This window comes from Macaca thibetana, chromosome X (genome assembly GCF_024542745.1).
Source record: "Macaca thibetana thibetana isolate TM-01 chromosome X, ASM2454274v1, whole genome shotgun sequence".
NCBI classification, from domain to species: domain Eukaryota; kingdom Metazoa; phylum Chordata; class Mammalia; order Primates; family Cercopithecidae; genus Macaca; species Macaca thibetana.
Window position 1 is genome coordinate 138,424,171 of NC_065598.1, and position 13,118 is coordinate 138,437,288.

The 13,118-nt window shown below is 40.5% G+C and overlaps 1 protein-coding gene across 3 annotated transcripts; it reads right to left on the reverse strand.

Annotated features, from left to right (window-relative positions):
• Nucleotides 1-231: 231 nt before the first annotated feature.
• On the reverse strand, nt 232-12,597 carry SLITRK4 (SLIT and NTRK like family member 4). Of its 3 annotated transcripts, XR_007722790.1 has the most exons (3): nt 11,757-11,926; nt 3,363-8,567; nt 232-2,091 (listed from the first exon to the last, which is right to left on the reverse strand). XR_007722790.1 is itself a non-coding variant. In XM_050777580.1 (2 exons), exon 2 carries the CDS (start codon nt 8,515-8,517, stop codon nt 6,004-6,006), a length of 2,514 nt encoding a protein of 837 aa, XP_050633537.1. In that variant the 5' UTR covers nt 8,518-8,567; nt 12,302-12,597; the 3' UTR covers nt 232-6,003. The 3 variants fall into 3 exon arrangements, 2 of the variants coding, with proteins under 2 accessions (XP_050633537.1, XP_050633538.1); XM_050777580.1 differs by lacking the exon at nt 11,757-11,926 and adding an exon at nt 12,302-12,597 and having other exon boundaries at nt 232-8,567; XM_050777581.1 differs by having other exon boundaries at nt 232-8,567; nt 11,757-11,933.
• Between the last annotated feature and the right edge of the window lie 521 nt (nt 12,598-13,118).

Here is a 13,118-nt window from a genome sequence, read left to right on the forward strand (position 1 = left end):
TATTTTGTTTACATTAACTAGACAATTCCCTTTGTGCATAATTCACTATTTGCACATATTACCCTCTATCTTTCTTATATGTACGCATGTGTATGTGTGTAGGTAGACCTGGCCTAGACATGTAAACTAATACAATGATTGCATCAGCTAAAAACCAGATTATTTGCATTTCTTTTTGAACTTGAGCTTTACTAATTTCACACTAATAAACACACTGAATGGCTACAAATGTGACCTATAAGAAAAAACTTTTATTTGTGAAAACAGCATTAAAGTTACTCCATATCAACTCCAAAAGTTTACCACAATGGTTCAGTTTACATGAAACAATGATGGAAATATACATAGCAAGTCTTAGCAGGGAGAACAAAGCTTACTATGATTTTCAAACACTTCTATGAGCAATGTCCACTGCACAACATGCCTTCCTTCAGCTATTAACCAGCAGCATCTGACATGACCTAGTATTTGTGAGGTGCCAACTAAGAGAAATATATTGTTCAGGAACTTAAAAAGACTATTTCCTTCATATAGCTAATTTAAAGGCACTGCCCTATGGTTATTCATTATATTATTAACATTATTTCTCTGAAGGCCTCATTCATGACCTTTTTAAGTTAAACAGGTAATTTGTCATTTTTGATGTTACTGAAATCACCAGAATTTCTATTTCTATTTAGGCAGTGTCTACAAAAGTAAACTAAAGTGGAGGGTTGAGTAATTCTTTCCTGGTTCTGGGTCCTCTTGTCAGTGGAAATGTTAATTATGAATTAATGAGAAGTTTGAATCTTTATTCTGAATAGCAATTATTTGGTCTAAAATATTCAAATGCCTCAGAGCCCTAATTTATTTTCCCCCTGCAGACATAAGAACAACAGGTTAAAATATTTTTTTTAAAATTAAAAAAAGTCATTTCATATAAGAAAAACAACACAATTTCCCTTCCTTGATTTCCCCCTTTTAAAACACAATCCTATCAACCAGTAGAAACTGAAAAGACGTTAAATAAATAAATAAATAAAACAAAATAAAATTCAAAATTAGATTAAGGGCAGTTTTGTACAAAGTAAGTTATTAAAATTCATTTGACTTCCCATTTGCTTTTAAATAAAGAACAGATCCTTAGGAAATCTGAAATTGAGAGTTAACAATTATCAGGTGAACTCGATATATGTCACCAGTTATTCTCGGTAAGTGAAGCCACAAACAGGATATTTTATTTTAGTTCAGCCCATCTGACCACAGTGACTAATTGGATAGAGCACGAGAAATGATGCCAAACCTTGATTTGATGCCACTTGTCTACATAACAGAAGTGGCTGGAACCCAAAGCTCTGTGCTCAGTACTCATAAATAAATAAAATAACACAATCCCGCAGTGTATCTCCTCAGATGCATAAGGCATTTAGTCTAAAAGTCCTTGTATATGCTATCTATACTGTTCACACCTTCAGCATACCTATGTATACGTGTAAAGCAACAACAATCTTAATTTATATTCTCTTTCTCTGTTTCTGTCTTTACTTGTCTTACCATAAATATATGAACCTTAAACCCACTGTATTGGGCAATATAGTCAATTATATTCCTTTCTGCCCTCAAGTTAACCATAATGCAATTAGTTCATTTTCCACAACAGTAATAATTTTGGTAAAGTGACGGATTGATAATTTTGGTCATCTTTAAAAGAACCAAATACAAATCACAATTCACTCCATAAAGTGGGTAACTAACCTGTAACCATGCAAACTGGCAATGGAATACAGAGGTACTGAAGGTTTTCTAAAAGTATTTGAGCAGATAGTTAAGATTGTTGAGATAGTTAAGATTTGCTTATCTGAAGTTATGTCAGAATCCAACTGATTCAAAAGAATGGGCAAGAATCAAAGCATGTTGATCTTGGCACTGTCTGACTCTTCTCCAAAGGGGCTGCCAGTGGGAAGGAACACAGATTGAAAATATGTTTCTAAAGAAAGCATTTTTTTTTTAACAGAGATTTAGCAGTTAAGTTGAATACAAACAGTATTCTAAAGCTATATCTTACCCTCAAATCTGGGTGAAATGATCAGTTTGGTTACTGCTTTATTTTTTCTGAAAAATAATGGAAAGACAAATACATTTAACAAACTGTGGCTTCAGAAATATCATTGTAGCAAACAATTTTATTAATACTTTCATAAAAATGGCAATTAATAAATTCTAATACCTTGATGTTATTAAAAGCAAACAAAAGTCATTAAAACAGTTCTTTTCTGTGATTTACATTAGCTTTTACAGCATTACTTGATTTTTCTCTTACAAATTAACCTAAAATACTAATAATCAAATCAGGGTAAAAACAATACAATTTTTTTTACTTTATTTTAAAATAGTGATTATAAATACATTCTTAACATAGTTTCTCTCCAACTCTTTGGATGCGACAGTAACAGCAAAAAAAACCTCACTGTGCTCATTTCATACAATGTCAATGTACAAATCATGCAAAAAATATTATAGATTAATATTACCATCATACATTTCTAGATGTGTTCTGTTATTTCTGAAATACCTGTTGATATTACTCATAAGGTCATGTCCTGTATAATTTATGCATCCTTATGGCTTAAAAAAAAGTAAGTGTTTAAAAAAAGCAACAAAAGGAAGATGGTCTTAAATAAATTTCTAATTAATATATTTTTTCAGTTTATTCAGAATGAAAAACTAAATATAGAATATAAATTGCCTTATAGACTTGAATCACTCTACTTTAATAGCTGCTTTCTCATAAAATTACACAAAGACTTACTTTTAAAGAATTGAATCATCTTTATTGATTTCATAAAAAAATAATTTAAAACTTGATTTATATTACATGGACACAATATATTATCTCAACCCCTTCACTGATTTCATAAGATCTAAATTTGTTTGCAATCATTCTAACATAGTCCATACACATGAACATAGTGCCAAGAAGCCCACGATGTGTCAGACCACATTAGAAATGAGCACTTCTTGGATTTTATAGGTTTGCATCCGAGTTCCACTGAAAATGTTGTACTGATGTACATATCATACCTCAAGGGGTTAAACTAACATCAAGGTTATAGCTGAAGCCAACAAAATGTAGATACAGTATTTTAACTGTTCTTGTACTCAACTCAGAACTTATACCTAACTACATTATCATAAAATGTACAACTAGAACTAATGAAAGACAGGTGCAAAATTGTATACACTATATAATGTAGGCACAATGACTTCAGTTAAGGAAAATATATTAGCCTTAACCAAGAATTTGTTACTTTCATTTACAATTTGAACCTCCAAATAACCACGTACGTTAAATTACTTTTTTAAAAAACGTTGAACATTTATACCTTTTAGCAGAAGAGTATGAGATAGCCAATATGCTACAGCAAGCTTTTGAGATGGTGGCAGGTACTCTTGCCATTGAGAATTCTGCAGAAACCTTGAAACATCTTCAAAACATCACCACACTGAATAAAAGGTATCATTCAAATAACCTATTATCCCCAGATCATGAGTGGAACTTTCTGATTCCTCCTATAAGTGTCTATTTAAGATCCCTCAAGCCATACTTTATTGACAGACTAAACTAAAGCACTTTCTTTGAAGCCTTTGTATCTTTATCCTGTCAGTATACATTAGGAGCCCTTTAATCCGTGGATGTGTGCATGCATGGTAATGGCATATCAAAAGTCCTTATGAAACTGTGGATGAAAAAAGCTGTTGGGCACACATCTTGTCTTTTCTTTCAAGATCAGAAAGCAATTATTTGTTTGAATAATTTTATATTCATATAAAGTTTTCACAGACATCATAAAAATTAAAATTACACACTAAAGTTTTAAGAGCACCAGCACATACACATGGAGACGTTTTTGCTATTTAAAAAAGATTTCCAAATTATCTATATGTATGAATATATACCCACATATATATACACACACTCACACACACGCATACACACACCCAAGAAAGCCAAGCTTCTTTTTTTTTTTTGTCTTGCAACAAACACATAAAGCCCTGAAATTAGTGATTAGTAAAGGAACAGCTACTGCAACTATAAACATAATATCATTTTGGAAGCTGCAACAAAAAAATATGCCACTTGCAATCATGAGGAATGGCTATGTTTACTTTCTTGGTTATCTTACTGATTTATAAGGTAATTAAAAAAGATGGGACACACACTCTCTCACACGCACACACTATATATACACACACACACATACATATATGTATATATATACACACACATATATACACACACGCATATATATATACACACACATATATATGTATATCTATATAGATCTATATATCTATATATATATATATATGCAGGCAGGCCAAGAAGACAATGTGTTTCTGAATATCACTTTGTTAATCGGGAGCTCCTACAAAAGTTCCGAAATCACCCATTCTCAGTTACTTTATTCCTTAAACAAATTTTGACTTAGATCTTAGCAAAAGCAAACACAGGGGCGTATCATTTGTAGTTGCAGACTGTGAACTCATCTGAAACCAATGCAAGCATTTTTACAGTGTGGCTTTCATAGCCAAGATTACCATGATGTTTACAGTTCTACTAGATTATCTGATAGTGGTCTGAATGATGGAAGAACAGGATACTGATGCATACAAGATATAACTATTAACCTTATTCATTATTTTTTAAATACTTGTAGCGAAAACTATTTGAATTAAGCTCATAGAATCCTGAAAAGCAAGACAACTGATGGCAAATAACAACTGCCCAAGACACAATACTAGAAAACTAAGGAACTTATTTTTAAATGCACAGTTGGTAACAAATCTGAAGATAATATGCTAAATTCACAAGAATAGCACAGAGTTAACTTTTCTTTTGTATTTTTTCTTTTTTTTGTTTTTAATTTTTTTTTGTTTTTAAGTTACACCTGATCACAAAGTCCAGAATATTTCTGTACACATCAGCTTGTTTCAGTTTAGTATATTTTTTTCTGTCTACATTTATACTTACTGGTAAATTCACTGTGATCAGGAAAACAAGTCAGGCATATTAAATACATATTAAGGAGTACACATTTTTCTATTTAGTATACAAAGTACTTCATAAATACGAATTATGTTACAAAAATAGCTTTGGGTGCGCTCACACAGTAAGCACTCTGCTTATTTTGGACAACCTTTAAGGATTGTGGGTATTTCACCTAACTGAGAACAAACTCTAGTGTTAATTTAATTTGAGCCATGTTTAATTCTGATAAACATCACATATTTCTTCAGATCATCATAAATGCTATCTAACTCACGTTGATTTTTTCTTTTAGATTTTTATGTATAGACAGGTAATGCTTAAAGTATTCAAATTTATTTTATAGTTATGTAATGCATGTTATATTTTAAACAAGTATTTGCACAATTTAACATTATAAATCCAGCAGTTTCAAGATGCAGGCCATAAAGGTTACCAATTTACAAATACTATCGAATGTTCTCTCTTTGCATGCTTTTTTTTTGTTTGTTTTTTTGTTTTTTTACTTTTCAGATAATCTTTACACGGAGTTGTTACAATGCCACAAATCAAAAGGATTATTCCAGTTCCACCAACTTAATCTACGTGCAAGATAAAGGACCCAGCTGAGGTACAAACACCTGTACCAGTTTTCTTGAGTTTGCTTTACAAAGCACAAAGAGACGAAGGTTTTGCATTGGGATACAAAACAGATTTGCCTCTTAAGGTTAAATTCAGTATTACGTGTATAAAGCATCCCTTTGGCAACAGAGTTTGCAGTATCCCCACAGGACTCCACAGTATAGGTTTTATGTAGTAAAATCTATTAAACATATTCTCTTCTACTTGACACATCTTTGCAGCTACAGTTAATGAGACACCCTTGGAAACACCTGCCTCTATGCCTATTGATAATATAGTATTTGGAAGTTAGAAGTCAACAAAAGGCACTTTCATCATTAAATAAATGTCCTCTGTATGAAGTAAGATTACATGACCTAGATCTTGTTCAAAGCTGTTTGCTCCTCAAGGACCTGTAGGTAGTCAGGGGAACTCTGCAGTTTCGCCTTCAGTTCAAAATACTCACTCTTCCTTTGTTCCACAACAATTTTACTGTGGTTGCCACCTATCAGTGATTTCTTATTTTTTTTGTCTGGTTGTTTTTCTGGATAGCGGATCTCAAAGCCACTGACACCTATGCTATTATACTCCTTTTTGCTTTCAAGAAAATTCTGAATAAACACATTGGAATCCCTGCTAGGGAATAATTCATCCAGCTCATCAATTGTGCTCAGTCTCTTCCTGGTATCTACATGTAATAAATCTTTCTCCTTGTCGGCCACATTTCTCATAACAACTTTCTGTCCTGGAGGATCTGAAAACATGAACCCAGTTTCTGACTCTTTCAAGCCACAAGTATGGCTCTTGCTCATCTGTTCTATAGTTTGTGGAATGAAAGCTTCTGTGCTCAGTCCATCTTTTTTATTGGTTTTGTGGTCATGCTTCCTTAGCTGCAGCTGCATGGAGCCACACTCAGGATTCCCCAGGCCTTCGTGCTTCACTGTGGGTTTCTTGTTGCGTCGCAGGACAAAAACAAGAAGGCAAAAAGCAACAAACACAGTTAAAATGAGGACCACTAAGATACTTAAGATTAAAATAGACAGAGGCACTGGCCCACCAGGAGGACTTCGAATGGGACCCAATGGAGTGGTGAATGTAATGGCAGGTGCAGGGCTTGTGAATGGTGCAGACGGCTTATTTAAAAGTTTGGGACATAAGATTTCATTTTTGAGGGACTTCAGTTCAATGTTGGCAAACTGAACAGGCGTCTCACATTTCAGTTCTTTCACAACAATCCCGTCGCTCAACTTCTCCACCCACAGCTTTAATGCCACCAAGTCACAAGTACAGTCCCATGGGTTGCCCTCCAAGTCAATCTGTGTAAGAGATTGCAACTGATCAAGGACCCCACTGACAGGCAGGTACATGAATTTGTTGTTCCTCAGGTTCAGTCTAGCTAAGGGTGCTCCGGAAAAAATGTAAACAGGCAGGCTCTTTAGGAGATTATTGTTTAAGTACAGTAACTGCAAATTTGGCATGGAGTCAAAGGTGCCTGCTAAGATTTCCTTAATCAAATTGTATTCCAAATACAGATACTGCAGGTTATGAAGACCTGAAAATATTTCAGGATAGAGTCTTTCAATTTGATTGCCATTGAGATATAGCCTACGTAAATTAGTGAGATTGTGAAATACGTCTCCCTTAATCACTGTAATTTGATTGCTGCCTAAATGAAGCAAATCCAGTCCTTCAAAGTCAGTGAAGTCTGACACGTCCACATCCTTGATGCTATTGCCATTGACGTGCAGCTTCTTCGCATTTAAAGGTTTCGGTATCAATTCAGACATAGACTGTATATTTTTCTCTTGGCAGTTCACACTTAGTCCCAAATCTGAAGGGTGTGTTTTGCAGAAGCAAGGTGCCGGGCAAGGTGTTAGAGGAGGCACCCTTGTTTGGTAAGACACAATCTGACTGAGATTGCGGTTGGAGAGGGCTTTGCCTGCAACGATTCCAGAGATCTTGGAAGGATTTGTTGTTTTTGGTGGTTTAGTTACTAATCTGTGTAAAGATGTTTGGGTGGTGTGACCATTGGGAGTGGTGTAGCCATTTTCCAGCTGAGATGGAGGCAGGATGCGCACATCAAAATCACTGCCGGTGCCCATAGGGCATAGTTCTTGTTTGTTGGTTTCTTTTAAAAGCCTTCCATATAAGTCACTGGGAGTTTCACAGATAGCTTCTCCTATGTAAATGTTATATGGCATGTTCTCCAGCCAAGCTTTTAGAGGCAACAAATCACAGCTACAGTTCCAAGGGTTATCTTCCAGCTGCAATTCAACGACACGGCCAATGTGTTCCAGAACCCCGATATAAGGGAGCTTCTGGATTCTGTTCCCTCGTATATCCAGATGGGTCAAAGATGCGAATCGGAAAATATTATCAGGAAGGAATGAAATCAGATTGTCATTAAGAATGAGAACTTTCAGTTTGTGGAGCTTATTGAAGGCTCCTCGTTCAATATACTTGATTAAATTGTAGTCAGCCTGGAGATACTCCAAGTTCTCTATGCCAAGGAAAGTGTCAGCTCGGAGAATCTTTAATTCATTGTTGTTCAAGTGCAACTGCTTTAATGCACTGAGCCCAAGAAAGGCTCCTCCCTCAATGTTCTGCAGTTTATTATTTCCCAGATGCAGGGATACTGCATGTGAAAAATTCAAGAATGTATTTGGATACAGAATATTTAAAAAATTATTTTGGAAATTGAGGTGATAAAAATTAGACCAAGGTGGTTTCAGCTGATTTGGTCTGTAGACTGAAACCTTCTCACAGTTGACATAGAGCACATTCTCAACTGACACGCAGGAACACACATTGCAAATTTCCACCGATATGTCAGAATCTGCATTTGTCGAAGAAATCAGGGCTGACAAAATCAGAAACAGCCAAAGAAACATCTTCTTGCAATCAGCAAACAACTGTATGCTTCTGAATAAAGAGAAATAATCTAAAAAATAAAAAGAAAACATTTTTCAATGGTCATTACTTGAAAAATTACTTGTATTTAAATCATACCATAGTGAACACATGGCTATAATTACCAGAGTTGTATTTTTAAGGCAACCAAACCTCCAAATATTCTCACTCAGTCAAACAATAATAACCACCAAAACTGCCATCCATTTTATTTTCCATACCTGTGGTTTATACAAAATTCACATGTGCAGAACACACAACCAACAATAGGAAAATATATTATTAATCATGCTGAAATCTTACAATCTGAAAATATTTTTTCCACGTGGACCATCAAACCCTGCCCTTGAACACAGGCCTTAAGCTTCCTATTTGCACTTCAAATGACCAAGACCATCAAGTATGCCATCGAGTTTGCACCACAAAGCCATTTTGATTAGTGGATATCTATTCTCTAAGCTTCAGCTAGATAGAGAGGCTGAATACAAAACATATTAGAGCCCAGAGTTCACTGGAGGATGGAAATGGGAGGACTGGGCTGCTGTAGCAGGGACTGTTAAAAGACCAAGGGACGGTGACCTGGGAAGAGATTTGCTTGTGCTATAGCCCCATAGGTAAGCTCGTTTCTGTCAATCAGTTTACTCCTGTACACTGCTGCCTTCAAAGACACAGATGAATCTGTGCAGTTCTAGAAAAACAACTGAGTAAGGGATGGCCAACTTTTATTTTCTGGTAAACAAACAGTCTCTAATTTCCTGTCAGTCATTTCCCAAAGAGGGAGCAAAAGGCCTTTTGTCTTTGAGCCTCTGAAAGCAGCAGAGTAACCTGCTTACTCCTGCATTGCTTAGCTAATCTCCAGGCAGCCTTTCCACTTTGAGAACTGGCTCTCTTGCCTCCCTGGCCCTCTCCCACACCTTTATTTACCATTTTGAACCCAGGTCCGACTGATCGTCGGCTTAACTGCTTATCTCTTTTACTTTGACCACAGACTGCAACTGCTGAGGAAGAGGAGTTCACACATCACAATCTTTGAGTAGCTTTTTCTACAGCACCAAATATGTTCAGTACAGCACATTTTTCGTCCTAAAATCATCACTTCCAAACACCCACCCGTCCTTCCTAATATTACCACCCCATGTCCCTGACTATAAACACATAAAGAATCACTTGTTGGTAGAGTTCAATGCTTAGCAAAATAACCCATCGTATTCGGGTCCTTAAATCCTGCATATATATACAAATATACACAATGCTTCCTGGAAAAGATTACACGACACAAGCAGCGTGCATTTTATTGATGCTATTTTAGCAACGTTAGTCTTTCCCATCGTGAATGGGAAGCTGGGTGTAATTTCAATATCGTTACCTCCAAATATTAATTAAATACGTAGAATACCCAGGGACACGCAATAAGGAAATGATGCAAAGAAAGAAGTGTCACACAGAAACTCCTTTGTTTATTTTGCCCACGAGGAATCAGCTAGTGGTAAAACCGAACATGTCTCAAGGTAGACAATCCATTAGCCATGACCCAGGAGGATTTGCATTTTAAGTAGTTTGGTTCAGAATACAGCCAGCACTGCTGAGATGCTATTTGGCTGCCATATAGACGTGCATTTCCCCTATTCACCATGAGAGCATGATTGGCATTGCAAAAAAGAAGTCATAATTCTTAACTATGACATCACCTAAAGCAACTTTCATTGTAAAATCAAAATTTCACTTGATATTTTTTGCCTTGTTATGAATGTGGTTTTCGACAGCTATTTTGGTTCAGTTGAGTCATTTCTTGTTACTAAAGCACCACCCCACCCACCTCAAAACAAAGAAACCCAAAAGCAACCAAACTAAAAACCAAACGCAGAAAATTAAAAAAAAAAAATTCCTTATAATCCGAATTCAGTACAAAAACAAGAACCAGGAATCTCAACAAATCTGAAAATGCATAAGAAGCTGCCCTCCTCCTCCTGGCAATTTCTACTTTAAGTAGCAAGGGGGGAAAAGTCACTAGGACGAGCCAGGAAGTTCCCAAATGCAGCTCTTGTGAAACAGAGGAAGCCACAAGCAGCTGGAGGGGCAGGCAAGAGAGAGAAAGAGTCCAGTTGGTCCACCAAGGAGAGAGGAAAAGAGGTACTGAAAGGGCAAGAGACCATGGAAATGTGGAGAAAGGAAGAAAAAGAGCTCCGAGAGGGGAGCTACGAAGAGAGTAAAGGGGGCACTGAATGCATGCGAATAAAGCCTCACACTCGCGTGGTACCACCGAAACATGCACATTTAAACATCAAGGGAAAAACGCAAAAAAGAAAAGAAAAACCCACAAAGTACCAGTTAGGTACCAAGAGCCTTCTCTGTGGCTGCTGGGAGCTGTCCGTCTCCCTCTCGGTCTTTCCGTCTTCCTCTCCGTGCCCTGAAAGACCCTTGGCTCCCACGACCCACCAGGACTGAACAAATCTAGCCCTACCAAAACCAAATCCTGCATCCACCAGAGTGCAGCGCCTGGCAGTCCGCGACTGGGAGGAGAGAGGCGGCCTGAGGAGGGCAGACCACTGATGGGCTGCAGGGCGGTGGGCCGAGGTGGCTCCGGGAGAGCTCACTCGGGAAAGAAACCCCGCTGGCCCGCCTAAGGCTCGGATGGAAGTGGTAGAGGTTCGCGGAGAGACCCGGCCATTGCCACCCCCGGTGCGCTACCTCGGGCGGGCGGCGAGGAGGCTGGAGGGGCCCCTGGCGCGTACCGCAATGTTTGCCGCATCCCTGTTCCCGGAGCCGGCGCGCAGCCCCCTCCGCGTCAGGGGCCCAAGCAGCAGCCTGGCGGGCCGTGTAGCGGAGGCGGGGTACCGCGCGGGATGTCGCGGGGGCCTTCAGTCCCGCTGCTCACACATTTCTCCACGCGCTCCCGTCCCACAAGGGGCAGCTGCTGGAGTTTCAGTGGACCTCTCTAGACCCAGGCGTGCGGTGGGTGAGGAGGAAGAGATGGCCAGATCAGGCCGCCTCGAAGACGTTGGCACTAGGGTGTTACTGACCTGCTTGCCACGGGCAGAGGGACCCTGTGGTTTTGTGGCTGCGAGCGGCGGCCCAGGCTCCCCCTTGCCTGTGCTCCCTCCCCGGCCAGCTACATAAATCCTGTTCTCACTATGCCAAAAATCAGCTCAACATTTAGGCACCTTGCAAAGTCGCGCTAGCAGCGCTCGCCTGGCTTTGCAGAGCTTTTAGAGTTACCCACCGGCTCTTCCTCTGGTATTCCTAGTCTTGCCGAGCGCTAGCAGTCTCCGACTAGCCCGCGGGCCACTGCCCCGAGCCTCAGATCCACGTCTGCAGAAAGTGGCTGCGAGTGGGGCGTAAAAATATAGCCCAACCCAGCCAAGCGGCCCGACAGCCGGAGCCACCCGAGACCAGTACACTTGCCCCGCCGCCCTGGTCGCCCGGGGTATGGGGGGGCAGCGATGCCAAGGACACCCGGTTCCTTTCCGGTCCTCAGCGGCATGCGACCGCGCCGTAGGCAGGCAAGTGGGAGGTGGAGGGCAGGATTAGCCACCTCGGCCACTTTGGCCACTCGACCGGCCCCAAACGAACAGGACTCAAACTAAAAATAATAAGCTACTTGCCCCCTCCGCGCGCGTGCGCGCGCGCGCGATCTCTCTCTCTCTCTCACACACACACACACACACACACACACACACGCACGCACACGCGCTACTGAGCTGAGCGGGGAAGAGGCAGAGCGCGTGTCGGTGCAGCTTGTGCAGCTCCCGCTGGAAATTCACCCACCTCTAGAGCCCAGCGTCTTGTGCAGGGCCCGCGGCGCCGCGACCTGCGCTGCTGTTTCCACGATGGTCTCTATGTGATTCCGGACAGAGCTCCTTCGCGCCCGCTCGCCCGTCAAACCCGCCGAGCAGCCCCAGCAGGCGGGCAGGCGGACAGTGGCGCGCGCGCACCCGAGCAGACACCGCGCGCGCACCCAGAGCCTAGCACACGGGCTGCACCTTTACATACACGCGCTGAATCCCCGCCCCCGCTCTCCACTCCCCCCTCACCCCGCACACAAGCAGTCCTCCCTCCCAACACTCGACCACTTCGACCCCCTCACATTCCTGAGCTCCTACCCCCGTCCCCCACCCAGACATGCCCATTTGATTCCTCTTCTACCCACACACCCAGAAAGACAGCGCGCTTTCCTCCCGGTATCCGCCCCCTCTTTTTGCCTAAAACATTCCCTAGGGAGGAGCGACCCCTTTCCTCAGGCGTGGAGACCCCAGTCCTCTAACAAGGGCGCGCTTGCCTTCATCCCCCCACCACATACACACACACACTCGAGCCTTTTTCTTCTCTTCCAGTCCCCTAATAACGAAGGCACACACACACACACACACACACACACACACACACACACACACACACACACACACACGGGGCATTCCTTTGAGAGAGCAACCAAGAAGCCAGGAAAAGCCAAGAAACACTGGAGAGCCTGGGGGAGGGGGGCCGAGGGAGATCGATAGGGTCGTCGAGCCTACGCGGAATTGAATAATTACAGGATGGAGAGGAATGAGTCAACAACAATGACATTCAAATGCAACAATCATAC